General features: G+C 39.7%; 2 protein-coding genes, 1 long non-coding RNA gene and 1 other non-coding gene across 11 annotated transcripts; 2 read left to right on the forward strand and 2 right to left on the reverse strand.

Moving 5' to 3' along the window:
- Window positions 1–431: 431 nt before the first annotated feature.
- On the forward strand, window positions 432–10,322 carry LOC121721489. The gene is made up of 4 exons (XR_006034849.1): window positions 432–504; window positions 7,955–8,145; window positions 9,464–9,549; window positions 10,206–10,322. It is a non-coding gene; the product is annotated as an uncharacterized LOC121721489 (long non-coding RNA).
- Window positions 7,752–12,646, reverse strand: LOC121721458 (ubiquitin carboxyl-terminal hydrolase 37-like). Of its 7 annotated transcripts, none has more exons than XM_042108412.1 (17): window positions 12,403–12,644; window positions 11,943–12,216; window positions 11,736–11,781; window positions 11,336–11,467; window positions 11,063–11,189; window positions 10,628–10,764; window positions 10,416–10,515; window positions 10,241–10,320; window positions 9,941–10,075; window positions 9,681–9,748; window positions 9,461–9,516; window positions 9,257–9,332; window positions 9,022–9,160; window positions 8,868–8,934; window positions 8,395–8,521; window positions 8,211–8,305; window positions 7,967–8,105 (listed from the first exon to the last, which is right to left on the reverse strand). In XM_042108412.1, exons 1-14 carry the CDS (start codon window positions 12,424–12,426, stop codon window positions 8,919–8,921), a joined length of 1,410 nt encoding a protein of 469 aa, XP_041964346.1. In that variant the 5' UTR covers window positions 12,427–12,644; the 3' UTR covers window positions 7,967–8,105; window positions 8,211–8,305; window positions 8,395–8,521; window positions 8,868–8,918. The 7 variants fall into 7 exon arrangements, with proteins under 7 accessions (XP_041964341.1, XP_041964346.1, XP_041964345.1 ...); XM_042108411.1 differs by having other exon boundaries at window positions 8,820–8,934; XM_042108407.1 differs by having other exon boundaries at window positions 7,752–8,017; window positions 9,257–9,516; window positions 12,403–12,646.
- Window positions 12,647–14,457: 1,811 nt separating this feature from the next.
- On the reverse strand, window positions 14,458–14,529 carry trnae-cuc. The gene has a single exon. It is a non-coding gene; the product is annotated as a tRNA-Glu (tRNA).
- Window positions 14,530–14,730: 201 nt separating this feature from the next.
- lysmd1 (LysM, putative peptidoglycan-binding, domain containing 1) lies at window positions 14,731–18,646 on the forward strand. Of its 2 annotated transcripts, none has more exons than XM_042108450.1 (4): window positions 14,731–15,018; window positions 15,646–15,850; window positions 16,247–16,560; window positions 17,259–18,646. In XM_042108450.1, exons 2-4 carry the CDS (start codon window positions 15,671–15,673, stop codon window positions 17,440–17,442), a joined length of 678 nt encoding a protein of 225 aa, XP_041964384.1. In that variant the 5' UTR covers window positions 14,731–15,018; window positions 15,646–15,670; the 3' UTR covers window positions 17,443–18,646. The 2 variants fall into 2 exon arrangements, with proteins under 2 accessions (XP_041964384.1, XP_041964385.1); XM_042108451.1 differs by having other exon boundaries at window positions 14,731–14,892.
- Window positions 18,647–18,654: the final 8 nt, after the last annotated feature.

An 18,654-nucleotide genomic window follows, 5' to 3' on the forward strand; every position in this document is an offset into this window, starting at 1 on the left:
GTTTATCTTATATTAGGTTAGTATGTGTGGCACATTTATTGGGCTTTAGCCTCTTTTAATTTATTTGATAAGGAACTGATAAAAACTGAGCAGCAGAAAAGCTGTCATAGTCGATACATAAATAGTTTATTATTATAATTAGGTTATTAATACTATTACTTTACTACTATTACTGTTGTTACTGTTATTATTATTATTATTATTATTATTATTCGGATGAGCCAATAATGTAAATCTGAGTCTGAAATGTTGGCTACAAACAGTCTGTAACTGCACTGCTGCTATTATAAATTGTTAACTTTCGGGAACTATTTGAGGCTTCCATTAGCCGCCATTGTTGAAAAAAAATGGAACATTAGCGTCAATGGAGTTGTCGCAACTCTACCTTTATATGGCTCTGGTTTCACCCATCACCATCAGACAGTGACCCCCGCGAAAGTTCACCATTGGCAGCAGGTTGCACAGTGCATGCAGCTAGGTGTCAACTGTCTCTACAACGAAGTGGTAAGTTTGACCACCAAGTCGAAAAAGTCTATAATCAGACCCGGCATAGTCAGTCCATAATCAGTTAACCCGGCAACAACCTCACTGTTAGTCTACGTTATTTACATCCGCAAGACTTTGTCTCCTCGAATTTTTCGATGATGGTCAGGTCAGATAGGCTAATAAGGGCATGCTCGTGCGTAGCTTAACGTTAGTCTATTTCTGTGTGTCGCTAGTTTATAACCTTTGATTGTAATTTCTGCTGTCGATGTCAACCCATTAATACACGTGATAATTCAACATGGGTTCTCAAAATAGTCATGCATCCACTTTCCCAGCATCTATGACTATCCAATTTTGGAAGACATGTCGAATCAAACTAGGATAGGCTATAATCGGTGTCAAGCTGGTGGGGGTGACGTTTGTCTTTTTCCTTTCTTTTCATATATGGTGTAAATCAATCTACACAAGTAAAAGCAGTTACATAACTGAAATTCTACTCAATCAGAATAAGTAAAAGTACTATTTTCAAACAAACCCTACTCAGTAGACTACTAGACTAGACGTTTGATGATGTCAAAGCACATCACATATGAAGCTTAGTGCATGAGATGTAATTGCTTAGATTCCAGTTAAATCTTCCAGTTTCATTGGGTGGTACAGTAGATTTCAATCATTTGCTGGTAGATGAACCAACAAGCTTAGGCCAGCACAGGAGTTTGTGTCCTCAAGAAATTAACATGTTGCTTGTTCACTCGTGTTTGAGGTTGTTTCTTTATATGAGATTTATAAAGGTACTTTAATACAGTAACTATACATGTAGGCTACTTCATTATTCACCACTTTGTGAGTGAGTGAGTAGCCTATAGGTTACCTATAGGTTGTGAATGGCAAAACATAATTTGGCACTAAAGATCAGGGAATGGAAACAGAATGATTTTCATTTAGGTTCGTTATGAGCAAAAACATTATTTGATATCATAATATTTTAATGCCTATATAATATTAGGTCTTAAAAATGCTTGATAGCCTAACTTCAGAAAACAGAAAATGTCCTTGCTTTAAGCCTTGCAATAGCCTAACCTATGTATGGTGCTACCAACTGCATGACAGGCCTATAAATATTTGCCTAGTGTCTCTGGTATCTTATTTCACAAATTGTTTCAGTAATTTAGAATACATACTTGGAAAAGGCAGGTAGATAGTGTTGGATATTAATATTCTTTTTTTATCAACTAGTAGTTTTAGCCAATTATGCAGGGGATATACCGATTCATAACATCTGACTCATCTTAAGGGGTCTGGGAAACACTGTGTGGGCAGACTTTCCAAGCCTATGGAATAATATTTTGAGTAATATTCAAACAAAGATTAATCGGAATGATAAATTCCGTTATTAACCGGTTATCTAAAATTGAAAATGACGTTTTCACTCCGGAACAAGTGAAATTAGTTTTGCTCCCATTTTCAGTTACGTCCTTCCAAAAACTGTGTTTGATTCTGGTTTTCATTTTCATTCTTTGAACTGTTTCTAATCCCTGCTAAAGATATTTGAAATCAATCAAGAAATCCTTTGAGGGGTAATTTTTAAAAAAAATGTATCTGGGGGTACGTCCAAACCCCCCTATAATTGCTTTTTAACACTGTATAATTTAAGTACAGACTGTATAGTGATTAAACAGAGAAAGAAATTCACATATTAAAGTGATGGTGAATGTATGATGAATGTTGATGAATATAATATTAAATAAACTCCTGGTGTACTTACAAACACTTGCAAATCACAAATGAGTGATTATAGGCTAGGTTGATGTGGGCCCTTGAGACCAACATACCATAAAAATGTCTTCATCCTGGGTGCCACGGTTCAGGTAGTTATTTAGGAAAAACTGCATTTTTTGGGTTTCGGGAGGCCCAGCGCGGGGGGGAAGTGGCCCCCGGGGTCTAGTCTAGTGGGGCTACATACCCACCAAATTTCATGTGCCCTGGTGTTTCGGTGTCCCGGGTAAAATTTCAGATAGAAGATGACGGGGAAAAAAAAAAAGAATAAAAAAAACGTTGACAATCCCTATATGACCGGCGGCGGTCATAACAATCTTGACGGTGGGATATTCTATGGCTCACCAATTTACGAGATATATGTACTGAGTGACTAAATATCAAAAGTTATATCTACTGACATGCTTCCTGGTGACATAAAAACACAAATGGTTTCCTCTTGATATAAAGGCTGACATAAGAGACATAAGCTATGCAAGATGGGTACAAATCCCTGACTGTCCTGGAAAATAAACAAAAACAAGATATAGGATGTATACAATGACAAATTCAAGGTCTCAAAGTGTTAATGCTTCTTTCCAAAAATCTCACCAGAAGTTGTTATTTAAAAAAAAAATCTTCTGGGGGAGCATGACCCCAGACCTAACTAAGCTGAGTTGCCAACCTTTTGAATTTCACATCTGTGCACAACTGTGCCTGAGGGGCCCATTTCACATCTGATAATCCGCCCATGTGTGCACACCTTTTGCTACATAGTGCGCAAGTTTTACGCACTTATTTTAATAAATGGTGCACTCATCTTAGTAAATAATGCACTTACTTTATTCAATTCTACACACAAGCGAAACATTTTAGTGAGTGAGTGCCCCCCCCCCATCTCACTCCAAGCTGAGCTCAAAACTTGAGAACCCTGCTCAACGGAAGATGGATGTGAGTGGAGCTAGGCAGAACGAAATTCATCTGGCGAGAGTCAGGTTAGGCCTAGGCCACCTTGCACCCCCAACACACACTCGCAAACACACATAGAGTCAAGGGCCTTTTCAATACACTTTTTTCTCTATCACTTCTTCTGAAACAGACAAAAAGGGTAATGCTACCCGTGAGAATAACATTAGGCCTACATAATGCAATAGAAGGCATTCTGGGTGTGCATTGGCAATGTCAGACATGTTATTCACCGTAAATATCAGTGTAGCATCAAAATGATCTTGATTGAGTGTCTTTTTTTATTCAATGTATTTAATTTTTAGTTTTTTTACTTTGAAGTAATCCAAAAGTATTCAGATTACATTACATTATTTTTGTAATCCAATGGATAACGTTACTGATTACAAAAAATGGTGTGTAGTCTGTACTCAGTAATGGATTACATTTCAAAGTAATCTGACCCAACACTGCCTATAAGTGCCCTCCGCTGGCTGGTGTTCACATCAGCAGTTTAACCATAAACCGCAATCAGAGGTGTCTAGTTTTATCCCATAAATATATTGTTTTTATAGACGTTAGTTGTATGCGCTACCAAGAGCTTCCATTTACTGCACCATGTAGGCTACTGTAGTGCGGTTTGTCTGCCAACATAAAAAAAAAAAAAACTATGGGTAGAATTTTCGCACAACTTGGTGGGAAAGTGTAGCACAGGTTGAAGAAAACCCATTCATTTTTGGAGCTGATCCTACTCAAAAGTCAAGTCAAGTCATATTTATTTATATAGCACACTTAAACGCAATGTTTTTGACCCAAGGTGCTCAGAAATAAAATAAACAGTAATAAAAACAAAAAATAAAGACATAAATGACAAAAAATAAAAATAAATAAATGAAAATACAAAATAATAATAATAATAATAATAATAATAATAATAATAATAAACAGATTATGATTGTAGATAAAAATAAACATATGGTTACTGAAACTACTACTACTATAGGCCTAGAGAAAGATGTACAGTAAAGTTAGATGCCAGTTAATATAATGCAGAAAATAAATAGAAATAAGATTAAATAAATAAAATAAAAATAAAAAACCAAACAAGGGGAGAAATTAATGGAGATTATAGGCCAAAGAAAATAGATGGGTCTTTAAATTTGATTTAAAACTACTGATGGTGGGAGAGGACTTAATTTCTATAGGGAGATTGTTCCAGAGTCTAGGGGCAGACTGATAGGAGAAGTTGTGAGGAAGACCTCAGTGGCCTAGAAGGACAGTAGGGACTTAAAAGGTCACAGATATACTGTGGTGCCATTCCATTTAGGGCTTTGAAAACAAAAAGTAAAACTTTAAAATGAATTCTGTAATTGACAGGTAACCAATGGAGTTGGGCCAGCACAGGACTAACTGTATGTGCATATGTTTCTTTGTTCCAGTAAGAAGCCTAGCTGCTGCATTTTGGACTAATTGAAGTCTAGCAAGGGTAGATTGGTTCAGACCTAAATACAGAGAGTTACAATAGTCCAGCCTAGATGTAACAAAAGCATGGATTACAGTTTCTAAGTCAGTATATGAGAGCCAGGGCTTTAATTTAGCTATTTGTCTTAGTTGAAAAAAGCTTCCCTTAACCACACTACTGACCTGCTTATTGAAATTCAAAGAGGAATCTAGGAAAACACCTAGATTTCTGACCTCACTGTGGCAATTTACAGCCAGTGGCCCAAGTGCATTTCTTATCTTAGGAACAGAGCTGAGTGGACCAAAAATAATTATCTCTGTTTTCTTATTTAAAAGGAACTTCAAAGTATTTCCCATAAGTAGTCTTTTAGCTCACAACGACAGTGAAAGTGAAACTTGGAAAGTGGAAGTCTCTCCACCGAGTGTTACATTAGATCAAAGTCCCTTTAGGCAAGTCCCTCCACTCGGCGGCCATATTGCAACGCTTTTTGGGCACTTATCAGGCATCTATTTCGGCAAAAATGCGCTTGCGCAAGGCTTCACGACACCAATCTTGCTCCAGCGGCGAGATCACAACACAGGATTGGCACGATGTCTTCACAACACACCACATTATTGGCTCAATGTATTCACAACACACAACATGATTGGCTCAATATATTCACGTCGAGGTTTTGCCGCGGAGGGGGTGTGATATGCGTAGACAACTGCCTTACAAACTAACCCCATGCATTTCTATGGAGGAGTTTTTGAGTGCTGTGTCACCTCATTAGAAAGTCTCTGATTAGATGCACAATAAATCGCGATTCGATGCAGGTAAAAAGTATCATGAACGAAATTCATCTGGCGAGAGTCAGGTTAGGTTAACGAAGGTATAACCAGGTAGTCTAGCAACTCTCCTTTGGCTTGCGAGCTGTAAAAATTAAACTTCGATCAGGCCAATCACATCGTAGAGTCGGTGCACGGGCTTAACATAAGGATGGCACAGTTGAGACGGTTCCGTGTGAATTCCCTGCTACTTGAAAACAAAGAAGATGGATGCTGCTGCTGGCGAACAGCGTGACGCGAGTTATGCTTTATTTAAGTTGGCAAATGTTTGATCAACTGGCCAACTAGCTCCACTGGTGGGAAAATGCATGGGACATGGGAGTTGTAGCCAGGGATGGGCAGTATTTCTAATACATGTATTTAAAATACGTATTTCAAATACAAAATACTATTTTGTAATTAGTATTTTATTGAGATGATGAAAATACAGTATTTTATTTTGATACATTTTTTGGCTGCTGTATTTTGTAGCTCATTTTTAATGTGGGTATTTGGTATTTTATTTGGAAATACATTTTGATGTATTTGTGCCCATCCCTGGTTGTAGCGCTATCCTATTGCGTGCAGAGGGAATCTGAAAGACAACCGTTTATCCTGCCCCTCGGATTGAGCACTGCCAATGGTGAGTTCCCAGACCCTACATCTTGATGTGAGTCTGGCTCATAAGACTATAGACTCTGCATAATGAAAAACCTTCGTATGTCCCTTTTCTTCTTTGGTGGCATAGCTGATCTACAAAGCACAACAAGGGGCAAAAATGTACATGCTGAAGGGCAATGGGAATATTACATTGTTTAACACTGGCCTTTTTTGGGTTATGTATTGGTAGACAGCCCTGATAACTTAGCCTACCTGATACACCCGCTAGCTTGCCTGCCAGTTCCACCACAAAGTGAAGTACCGGTAGCTTTATCACTCTCACATGAGTGTCAAGAAAAAAAAGTGTCAGATAACCCACCTTCGGTTTCAGTCAATCAAATGACGCGTTTCTTTTAATGTCAACCTGGCCGTCAGAATCACTCCAATCACCACAAAGGAGGACAATTTTGTCATCTCAAAAGATTGATGGTGACTAGTCAAACAGCGTCCTATCTAAAACCTAGGCCTACGCCCATGACTGTACCTTGATCTCTGTGAACAGACAGCTTTATAGTGGCTGTCCAAAGTTTATCTTTATGATGTTTGACTGGTTTTTGATGTGATTCTCCAACATATTGCAGGAGCGTAGCCAGAAATTCTGATAATAATAATAATGATAACTTTAATTTATATAGCACTTTTCAGGTTACCCAAGGTCGCTTTACAAACAAAGGGATAGGTAGGGAATGGGGGTCAGAGGCCAAAGGCCTCAGAGAACAGGTGTGTTTTTAGGTGTTGTTTGAACACCCTAGAGAGGGGGCAGTGCGTAAATGGAGGGGCAACTTATTCCATAGACTGGGGGCAGCAGCACAAGGCTCAAATTATAAGGTGTGCCTGTGAGATTTTAAGTGGCCTCAACCCAGTAAAAGTGAGGGGTGCAGAGACATGACAGTTGGGACACAAATGACCTGGAAATGTTTACACTACATTACACTACTGTATAGCTTATCAGTGCTCTCAAAATGAATGTGATCGCGTAATGACAGTCGAAAACCGCAAGTTAAAATATAGCCTATACTCGCAAGAATAATTCTCTTTCAGAGCCTGCACCATGATTCATTTTCAAACTTAAATGGAGAAAAACTAAGCCATAAGCTATTTAAAAACTAAAAAGAATGCAGTGCTTATTTTAGAGATGAGTTTTACTGTAGGTCTAGGTCTACAAATCAACACATGAACTAGGCCTACTTTGTTTATTAATGAGCTGTAACCAATTGGCCGAAGAAATGCTTGGGAAAATATTCTTTGGACAGACATCAAGAACCTTGATCAGTGAGGAATAGGCTAACCAGCACTTAACTTTCTGCTTAATTCGCTGTGGAAACAGTCATTTCAGGGTTTCCGATGGCCAAGTGCATAATGCGCGCTTGCTGCGTTTTAACGGGTGCAATGCGAGGCTACAGTGCAAGACGGCGGGACATGGATTTAAACATGCAATTTCATCATAGTTTGCTATAAGCTATTATGGTTAGTTTGGCAGGTTAGAATGTTAAGAACGGACAAAGTAATGGTAAGCGTGAAAGTATATTAGGTGGAAAATATTTTAGGAGTGCCAGGCCGACCGATTGGGTGTCCCAGACACACCCGAGGCTACGCCACTGACATGTTGTGGTGGGTGGGTTTCCTCTCAAATCTCAGTAGTAGTCACAGTACAGCAGCCCTACTATCCATGAATCAATTACATTCAACGCACTATTCAGAGCACTTCACATATTACACATTTGAGAGGCACTGCATTTTTAGTTTAATGAACATTTATTTAATGTTTGATGGTGCTTATTATAAAACATTACAAGTGTTAACTTGATGAAGATGTGAGCCAGGCTATTTTCCATTCCAGCATCGATCATGGATCACATTGGTGGAGAACTTTGTGTGAACTTGAAGATATGAGCCATCCGACCTATCCTCCAACACGGATCACAATGATGGAGAAAAGGTTGAAATCCATCATCACAGCTTCCAGGACACAGAAGAATAACATGTGATCCCTTGTTGCCAGTGGGAAAAATAGTTCTGTTGAACACTAAGGTACTTTTACATATAGGCAATCTGGCAAATGTCAAAATGTGAATCAACAAAAAGTGGAAATATACCTCTTGACGGCAACCGTCTCTCTGTTTCTGAGCTGATGTTCACATTGCACTTTTCTGCTTTTTTGACTCTGACGACCACGCCAAGGAAGAGTTCTCTAGAAGTTTATAGATAGAGAAGCCATAAGTTTTGAGACACAAAAACAAACATATCATGAGTGAGTTTTTCCGATGTGAACCTCATTACCTCAGTAGAACAGGGTGTAGTCACCAGCAGAAGGGTGTCTCTGCCCGGCAGCCAATTTCTCTCATGACATCATGACACAAGGTGGGGCTCAGAAGACTATATAGTCAAACAGCCTGGTGTAAAGAAACTGTCAGGAGAGACACAAAGAAAAACCTGGATTGGTTCAACTTTTCATGACTTGTTATGACTTTTGAACGGAAATGCCTAATGACTGAAATGAAATTATTCATACAGACTGGTTTGCAAAACTACGGTATCTGAAAAGGCTAATTATTTCAGTGATTACAAAACTACGGTATCTGAAAAGGCTAATCATTTCAGCAAAACTATGGTATCTGAAAAGGTTAATTATTTCAGTGATTACAAAAATTGTACCCAAACTTCCAAACCAACTTTCACAAGATCATAGGAAAATTCCAACAGACCATACTAGTTGTCCTAGCAACCGCATCCTTGCTCTGCACAGCACTCACAATGCCAAATCTCTTCCCGTGTCTAGATGACATCTAGCCAACTCCTTTCTCTCACTCTCCTTCTTCACTATAAAGAAAGTAAAAAATGTCTGTCATCAAGGTGACATATTTTAATTTCTCACCCAAATACCCAAGATGTAGACTACTGCAATACCTCTTCACATAGAAGAGCAAGTAGGCTGTGCTCGCCCTTTCCTGCAATACGTCCTCTTTGGTCTTCCGTGACACAATGTTGTCATTAAAGCACAGCCAAGTACTGCCATCCCCCTCCGCAACATCACAGATGTAGTGACCTGAACAAGCATGTTGACCATTATAAAGAATGCCAGGAATTTTGGACTTAAGTGGATACTGGAATATTATGAAATCATTTTTTGTTGGCTGCTTACCACTCTCCATACTGTCACCCAGGTGGGACACAACACTCTCCAAGTGGTATGTTGTGGTATTGCACTCTGTTTTGATCTGTGTAAAAAAAAAGTCAAATAAATGCATCGATTCCATGTTATTACAGCTATGACAATTCTGTGTTGAGCATTGCATTTGTTTCTCCTTTTACTATTTTCTGGTGTACAGTAACTGCCATTCCTCACCAGATGAGACGCCATGCTATCTGGCTCTCCTGCACCCTCTCCACTGTCCCTCAAGACTGATGGGTGAAGAATAAACATGAGAGTATAAGGTGAACACAGACCTGGCATGACTCGACCTCTATAGTTACAATCCTACAGACCTCTTGTTTCTTTTAAGAATAGAATTCATTAAATTGTTCTTGTGTGTTGACGCTGATGTGGTGCTGGAGCTCACACCTACCTAGAGAAGAACTGCTGCTGTGGCTGCTGGCCGGAGATGTGGAAGGAGTGTAATATGGCATCTCCAAACTGTCCAGAGAATGCCAGGGATAAAAAAAACAACAATAATTATTTTAATTAGTTCAGTCATGGTCATTTTGGCTTAATCTCTGTTTGATTCTATATCTAGTACATAAATGATACGGTGAGTGGTTCACTTACAGGATTTTAATAAGATATGCACTTAATATGCTAATATTACTGGCAATGGTCCTTGCCCACCTTGGCATAAGCTGCTCCACAAACCCGCCTCTCTGTTGATGGGAGGGGAGACTCAGCTCTGGGGCGATCCCAATGCTGCACTCACTTTTCTGCAGAGATACGCCACCGAATCTCTTAAGGTGAAGGACTAGAACCCTGCAAGGGACATAGAGTAGAGTAAACGTGTAGTGTCTCAAGACGAAACGACAGACATTTTCTTTAAAGCAGATTGCTACTGTAAACCATACATTTCTATTTTAACTATGTTTTTATTCATTGTTCATAGTTTCATGCCTGGGTGGCATATGTTAGGCTGCATACCGTGGCAGAGTGACGAACTGGAGCTCCTCTGAGGCTGCCCGCCCTGGACAGGAGCTACAGGCCCACTCCAGCTCTGTTGTCTGAGAGAAGAAAATAAAAACACTACAGTGACTATGCCTCCTCAACAACTGTTGGTTTCAGTGGCATTGTTTTCTATATACGCGTGATGTGTGACCTTGAAAAACTGGGCCAGGCTGTCGGTCACTGTGCCTTGGTGGGAGGACGGGATGGAGAGATGGTTGTAATCCTCCCTCCTCTCTACACTGAGTCTACAGCTTCAATAAGACAAAAACAAACGTCATATTTCTGTTGTAGTGATTAGCGAGACACAGACTCGCCACGACTTTTGTTGTATTTAAATGTAAGTCTTAAAAGTGCAGGTCTTACCTGTTGCATGTGCGCACCGATAGGAGCTGGAACTCCAGGTTGGCCACAGGACACCTGGGCAACAGCCCCAGCTTGCTGAGAGCTTCGCCCTCCTCTTTTATTTTAATGAGGCAGAACACCAGGAATTCGTGGGCGTCCTGTGATAGATTGCGAATAAAACATCATACTTCTCAGACACTTTTATCCACTTACAACAATAGACATAACCGCATCTTACAACAACAGAGAAGTAAGGTTAAAGTCAAATGCATAAAAAAATAAAATAATAAAAGCTTCCCTGGGCTCTGTGGTTCAAATTAAACTCTCGTTCCAAACCTACCACACTCAGACCTTCCTTATATCTCACTATTACTAAGAGATATCTTTTTTAGGCATTCCTGCCTGGCAATTATGTCACCCATCCTCACTACTATTTGTGAGATCAGAACATCCTACCTGCTGGTGGTCCCCATGGAAATGGGGGCAGATCTTTGAAATACACCTCTGTATTTTCTTCAGGATCTGCCCCTTTCTCTCGGCTCTCCTAGGATTTTGTCTTGACTGTTGTAGGTTTGCCATGTTCCTACAGATGTAAAGACTGATTCAGAAGAACTAAAGGAACCAATTTCAAAAGCCAACAAAGACTAAGCTCAGGGCCCGTGTCCCTTTCGAGAAATCTCTGTGCTGGACTGCTGGTGAATGAGATGGCTCAGGGGTGCTTCTCATTACCTCAGAAGAGGGGCAAACGAGTGTCCTCTCCAGCATTGTATTTGCTCCATGATGTCACTGTTGAAGAAGACCAGGCCTAGGAGACCCTGCATGGTGGCGTTTAAATAACAGGTGTTCCCATTGTTCGGAAACCTGTAAGAGACAGGAATACACTTTTATTACACAAGTGTATGTACAAGCAAGAAGTTCATTCTGCTATTGTTTGTACTTTTTCAAGCAAGAGGTCCACTCTTTGGTGAGAATACTGATGAGGTGGACACATTTCACTTCATACATTAGTTGATTGTGGGACGCATTCCATTACTCCATACATCTATTATTTCAGGCTATGGTATAGGAGGACCCCCATGTCAATTTGATTTTAAAGTGCTGACTATGTATTAAGCTAATCTAACCTTACCCTAGTAACTGGAGGTTTGTGCGGAGGCCGGATGATGGATGGGTGTCTGGGGAAAGAGAACAGAAGGTCCCAGGCCTTAAACAAGAAGCAGTAAGGGAATCACAGGGAGGAGGACCTGACTGAAGAATTACAAGTAATAGAACCCAGCATAAGGTGTTCAGAAAACACACCACTATGCCATGGCTGGTACAAGAAGGCAAGACTCACCAGCAACTGGACGCTGGGGAGATTCAGCAGTGGGGTATTGTGTGGGTGAGGGGTGGGGCAGGAGAGGGTTGCAGCGGGAGGAGGCTAAGTTCGGAGAGGAGTGAGAAAGAGAGGGAGCACTGCGGGATGAAAGGGTGGAGAAGGAGAGGACAGGGCAGGAGCTGCTGCGGGTCAGGGTTTTGGAAAGGGGAAGGCTAGAGGTGGAGGAAATGGAAGGGGATACCACAGCTTTGCGGTGAAGAAGTGCAGGACTGATGTCGTCCTCATCATTGTCCTAAGAAATATATAAATATATTGATGAGGCGTTTCTAATGGAATTCATTAAAAATGTATTACAGTAGGCCTAACTGGTCAGATGAATAAAAATCAGGTCTAATTGATCTAATCATTTTTAGTATAAATTTTCACTATAAATGAAGATAATAATCTAAATATGGTCTAATTATATGAATGAAATTACCTGTTTACTGCAGCAACATCCCATTTTTAACGAAAATGACAAAAAAGGAAACTCTATCTCTCACATTAATATGTAATTTTACCCACGTTTAACCACTCAATCTAAACACAAAGTGTGATGTCACAATGGATTATTATTGAGTTGACCCGTCATACTTGGACAAGAGTTCTGTGACCGTCGAATTATGGGACTCTAGAGGGCGCTGTTGCATTAGTGTGTGTGCAGAGAGGGTAGGAGGATCTTTGATGTGTGGCTGTAGCTGTACTGAATTGAATCGCTCACACAGATGAATAGCCTAAGCAAATTTAAATGTAATATTGTCAAATTAAGGCTTTGAAGTTACTGAATTTTGTTTACAAAGTCTTGAATTTCATTCACAAGGTCTGATATTTTCCTTTGGTAGAATTAATGGATACCGTAACGTCAATTAATTTCCGTAGAGACCATGATATTGTAGATCCAAGGGACATGCGTCTCTTCAGAAAATAAACGAACTATGAAAACTATGAACTACGAACTATGAAAGTGTGTGCAAGCGCAGGTGCGTCTGAAATATCAGCTGGAATAGGCTAATGATAAGCCTATGAGCAGACCAGGAAATAGGCTATGTCTATCAATGTCACAGGTGAGATAGTTGAAACTTTGAGAATTAAATATTCAAAATGAGGAAAAAACGAGTAAATTAGCGTACCAATGTAGCAGCATGTTTTCTTCTAATGTTGTTCGAACTTTATCAATATTAGGCCGCTAATGTGTTTTTGCATGTGGAAAAAAAACACGTGGGCACTGTGTTCAACTATAGTATAGGCTAAAACGAGTTTCTGTGATGAAGAATAGGCTACATGAAGTTTGAACTATTTAGATGGGCAAAAGGTGGAGCAAATTCAGACACCTTTAACAGAGAACTTTATCAGTATAGTAAAGGCTAATGTGAATTAAAGATGAATTGCTCCTAAGCTGGCATGTGTGCCATTCCAAGACAAAAGCAATGATGATTGGCATGATGCTATTTAAGAAACTTTCAAAATAGCCTTCCTACAGGGTACAGTTTAATATGTAGGCTAATGTATTTTAATGTTAGATGCCATTTATTTGATGACATTTTGTGTTTTGTTATTTTGAGACAGCACACCAGACTAAGTACCTAGCCTACTTAAACTTTTACCTTACTTATCTTTTTTAACACAGGTATCAGTAGTTTTGTTTGAGTATAGAGAGCATACTTTTTTACTGCTACACTGTTTTTTTCATGCTATATTAGCACACATGATCAATGGCTGCGGTCAGGCTTCTGATACAATACTGAATGAATGAATGGCTATAACCCTATTACCTCAACCTGTTCTTGCACTGAAATTGTTTTTTATTTTACCTTGTCTACATTACACTTTACTCCCCTATTTGTCTATATTATTTATGCTGGTCTCTAGACCTTACTCTTGCACTGTTGCACTGTTGGACTACTTTTTGCACCTTCACCATGACACTCACTCCCTTTAGCATCACCAGTCCTGGCCCTGTCACTACAAGCGTCTTATGCTTGATCACCCTCAAGCACATTGGACTTTCTTAATTTAACTTATATAGTGTATTTAGTTTTTAGTTTTGTTAGTTTTCTTATCTGTCTTATCTTCTACTGTCTTTATTGTACAGTGAAGTTTAGTTATATGTTTATACTTACACTTATGTTTACCACTTCTGCTGTAAGTGCATGTTGTGTGTTATGTCTGTATGCTACCGAGACCCTTGAATTTCCCCTTGAGGATCAATAAAGTATCTATCTATCTATCTACTTTTGCAATATCTGGTTCTGAGATAGGAAATCAGAAACTTGCTTGAACACCAACTTTTAAGAACCTTTGACAAGGGAAGAAAGGAGACGCAAGACACACATTCTTCACACCAGCTGCATTGAGTTGGCTACTTTTCTTTTTAAAAAGAAAAATTAACTTTTCCTAACCTGGGTAAACCCAGACTTGCCTTTCCAGACGAACTGCACCTTGGTCTAACAGCCAGGATATTCGTCTGAAGTAGGCTAGTGATTCAAAAAGCACATTCCCTGACCGGGAATCGAACCCGGGCCGCGGCGGTGAGAGCGCCGAATCCTAACCACTAGACCACCAGGGATGGTTACTTGCATAGAAAGACATTACAAAATAAACAATGTTTACAACATTTATAACAACGTTTGATTTTCATTGTAGTGGAGTAGCATTAATCAATGTGAGGAAGGGGTAAAATAATTCAGTAGAGACAGGAAACGTGTGGTAGCCTATCATGACCAGAGGAGGACCGACCCTGGGAAGTTATGTTCTATGTACTGTGATAGTGACAAGTTGCAGTGTTCAGTCCCTCCTCCGAAGTGGTATCATCACGTGACTGGATGTCAGACAATGCGAGAATAGTGTTTGGATCTATGTACAGTAACTTAGCATTAGTAATCCTAGTGAGCTCTGGTTGTAACGTCAGCTAAGCAAGTTGTTGATAATGGTTTGTACTTTGTTTCCTACTAGAGCTCGTTATTAAGCCATGTGTCAAGCTAACGAAGGCTAATGAAAAGTATCCTCAGTCTAGCTAGCTAGTCCTGGACTGTCTGAGTCTGAGACCTGTGGCAAGGTTAGATTTACCAGTCATCGCATCACACTTTACCTTAATGGGTTAGCGTTTTTTTGTGCTAACGATGTGAAAATTACCTCAGCAGAGTTGTCATTAACTTGTAACTAACATGTGATTTTACAAGACATAGCATTACAGCTTTTAAACTGTGTCGTCTGACTCTAAACTTAAATGTTAACGTTAGCGTTTCAAGGCTAAGTAAACTTTACGTTAAACCGTGTTCGACAAACATTAATGTCGAACAGACTGATATTCATTCTTGCTTGGCCAACAATTAAGGAGAGGTGAGGTTGCTAATCCCACAATTTATTTGTGTCAATGTGCGTATTGCCTTTAACGTTAAATGCAAAGCAGAACGCTGTTGTTGGGTATTCACCTAACTAACATAAACAGCATCGTTAAGCTAGCCAGTTAACGTTCCATTTTATAGTTGGAGCTAGCCAACTAGTTAGATTCTAATTTGCATGGACATGAATTAATGAGTCAGCTAATGTTACACACGAATGACTAATTGTACATATATTGGAAGCTAAGTTAACGTGGATAACAAAAGTTACAAGGGACCACTAATGTTTAGCTAGGTTATAATTAGCCGTCTCCACCACGGGTTAAACCTTCGTTACTCAGGTTGCTATCATAGCAAGCTTGGCTAATGTCGTCGGACCGTCATCCAAATGGGGCTCGTGGCCTCCTCCGCGGACAACGGACGAGATCTTATGGAAGTATAGTGAATTCATCCTTGTCACCTGTAGGCCTACGCCAAAAGCGAATTGAGCATCAAGTTCAACCTGGAGAAACCCTTCAAGGACTGGCTCTGAAGTATGGCGTTTCTGTAAGTAACGAGTAAGGATCCGTTTCCCGTAGGCTACGTGGATTTAAAACATTAACTCCATTAAACTCTCCAAGAAAAAAAAAAACCTTAGCCTACAGTCTAATCCATGTATAGCAGACTTGCCATACAAGTTCTGTTTATGATACCAGTTGTGAATAACATAAGATCTGAAACCATTTTAAGAAGGTTGTATATGAACTGTGAGACAGTTGCACTCACCACAAGTCTATTAAAATGTTTTACAATTTTATGTTGTTCATTTAAAGTAATGATGAACAGACCTGTGGCGGTGCTGCTGGATTAGGCATTGGACTACGCATGAGTAAATAAGGAGAAAAAAACTAAATGGAGGCCAGCTGTTGTGGCAACACATAATGAAGTGTATTTCTGTTTCAGATGGAACAAATTAAAAGAGCTAACAGACTGTACACAAATGAATCTATATTCCTCAAGAAGTCTCTCTCCATCCCTGTGCTGTCAGACCTTGATAAGGGCCTGTTCAGCAATGAAGAGGAGGCCTCTGATGAGGAGATATGTCAAGGAGACAGCGCACCTAAAAATGAGCCGGTTGAGAATGGAACAGCACAGAAAGATTCAGAGAAAGACTCTAGTGGTGCAGACCTTTCACCAATGGATTATCTGAAACGGATTGACAGTTTGATCACCCAGTCAAAACAGGCGGCTGCAAAGACATGCAGGGAAGAGAAAGCGTAAGTAGCCCGCTTGTTTGTGTTGTGTGTGTGAAGCAGTAGCGGAGTGGTAGTCGGGAGGATTCCCGGTGGGCCGGTGGCGTTATGATTATTATGACCTGACATACCTACACTACAGAGGCAGAGTGCCTCTACCCACTACCCACATTGCATAGGGACCCACAAAAAAACCCTTGCATCAAGAGAGTTTTATTGTTGATGAGAAGGTGAAGCAGAACTAATCTGAGCGTGAGAAAAGAAAAACGAGTGTGAACTCCTCGGATATGATGTCAACAAAAAGCAATGTTAAAGTTATCTGCCAACTAAATGACATGTATAGGCTACACAACCTAGGCCTATTGGCAAACGTTTACAAAAAAATCCTTAAAGTCTTTAAAAGCGATGCCACATGTTTTTTAGGCTAATCACAGATGAGATGTGCGTTTAGGAGAGTTTCAATTGCACGGGAGGGAAGGGGAGGAAGTAGCAAGCTAGCTCTGTTTTGTTTGAAAGTCAACAGTAGTGACGTTACCCAGCATCGCTTAGAGCACCTTTAATTACCTAAACAACATTTTGAGCTTGTAATTATGTAGATAATAAAAGTACTACCGGCACTAATAATCCAAAATTTCTACTCCAAGTCATATGAATTCCTAAATATATTAAATCTTTTTTCTTTCTTTCTTTTTTTTTGGGGGGAGGGGTGTCTTACTCTTTAGGTTTGCTTTGGAAGACCCACTTCACTCGAGCAGAGTGCTGAGGAGCCACGTCTCACCCTCTCGTGGCAGGGCAGCCTCCTCACATGAGCGGCAACCTCAGGCCACCATTGGGGCTGTTCCACTCACCATCACCAGACGTACCAAGAAACTTCGGGAGAAGGAAGATGAGATCTTTCAACTTTGATTGTTCTTGTGTTTCTTTGTGTTTGTCATCAGGCATTAAGGGCTTTTTTTATCACAGTGAAATCATGTTGGTCACAAGTAGGCATTCACTATCATAACACTACACTGGGAAAGGGGTAGGGGAGATATTGTGTAGCTCTTAGTTTAGGTTTTGTCTTGCACTTAGAGTTTATAAGGGCCTCAAAATAGCAAAAAACACATGAATGGTGTATGTAGTTGGCAGTCTTTTAAGTTTATATTAGATGCACAGATAAACACAATGCTATCTATAAGAATGCAAATTAGTTACTACCTCTGATATTAAGGTACTGGTAAAGAAAGAGTTAATTTATTATTCATTATATGATCTATTTATCATTTCCAAGGTGGTAACAGCACAAGACGTAGTAGCTTTTTTGTGTAGTTTACAAACATTTTGTTGTTGTGGCAACAGATATTGGGTTATCTTTTTTGTGAGTAAAGGATATTAAGCACAACATTGTGTCACATGCAGCTATTATTAATGTGGTTTAAGATTAGCCCAGCAATGTTACTGCAACGATCATTGTTAGTTGGAGTAAATTACCCTGTGTTTACTTGCTAGCAGAGTGAAAGTCTGGTAAATCTGCTGACGTTACTGAGTTCCCACTTCTACTTCATGTATGGCATTTAAAAAAAGACAAATGACTTTTTGGCAAGCAACTACCATTGTTATTTATAAAGAGCTGGTCACTTAACATGTATCTGTTAGAACAGTCGAAATGCGTTCAATTACTGGGTTTTGCTTTATTTGTATGTGTCTTTATCTGTAACTTTATAGGATTGATGTAGACAGAGGGCACAGCAGTAGCCAAACACACCACCTCATTCTGTGTGTGTTGCTTGTACACTGGACAAGTTCTGTTGAGCTTAACACAGTTTTCCTCTCCATATTGCCCTCCTCTGCCAACACAAGCTCTAAAAGGGATCACACACATTAGAGAGGTGATTGTTTATGCCCCCTCATGAAATAATGAATGATTTTCAAAAGTACCATGACGTGGTGCATTACTTCAGTAGCTTGAAGAAATCCCTAACATATATTGGCCCAGGGGGAGGTATAATGTGGACTTGTGGACTCACACTTGATATCCCTCTACTGGCATTTTACTATGTAAAGGCAGAGCCAAATATTTTGTATTTGGGAAAATGTGCACTGAATAAACAGAGAGCTGTTTACTTGAAAAGTCTTATG

The sequence above is a fragment of the Alosa sapidissima genome, chromosome 10 (genome assembly GCF_018492685.1).
Source record: "Alosa sapidissima isolate fAloSap1 chromosome 10, fAloSap1.pri, whole genome shotgun sequence".
Lineage (NCBI taxonomy): Eukaryota > Metazoa > Chordata > Actinopteri > Clupeiformes > Clupeidae > Alosa > Alosa sapidissima.

Bases quoted from the DNA above. Each gene is read 5' to 3' on its own strand.
- LOC121721458 (XM_042108407.1), bottom strand. From the start codon at position 12,426: ATGGGATGTTGCTGCAGTAAACAG. The intron at 10,765-11,062 runs GTAGGATGTTCT...AATCTATCACAG, and splicing joins TCCATGGGGACCACCAGCAG to GACGCCCACGAATTCCTGGT. The intron at 10,321-10,415 runs GTCACACATCAC...TTCTTCTCTCAG, and splicing joins GCCTGGCCCAGTTTTTCAAG to ACAACAGAGCTGGAGTGGGC.
- lysmd1 (XM_042108450.1), top strand. From the start codon at position 15,671: ATGTCGTCGGACCGTCATCCAAATGGGGCTCGTGGCCTCCTCCGCGGA. The intron at 15,851-16,246 runs GTAAGTAACGAG...TTTCTGTTTCAG, and splicing joins CTCTGAAGTATGGCGTTTCT to ATGGAACAAATTAAAAGAGC. The intron at 16,561-17,258 runs GTAAGTAGCCCG...CTTACTCTTTAG, and splicing joins ACATGCAGGGAAGAGAAAGC to GTTTGCTTTGGAAGACCCAC.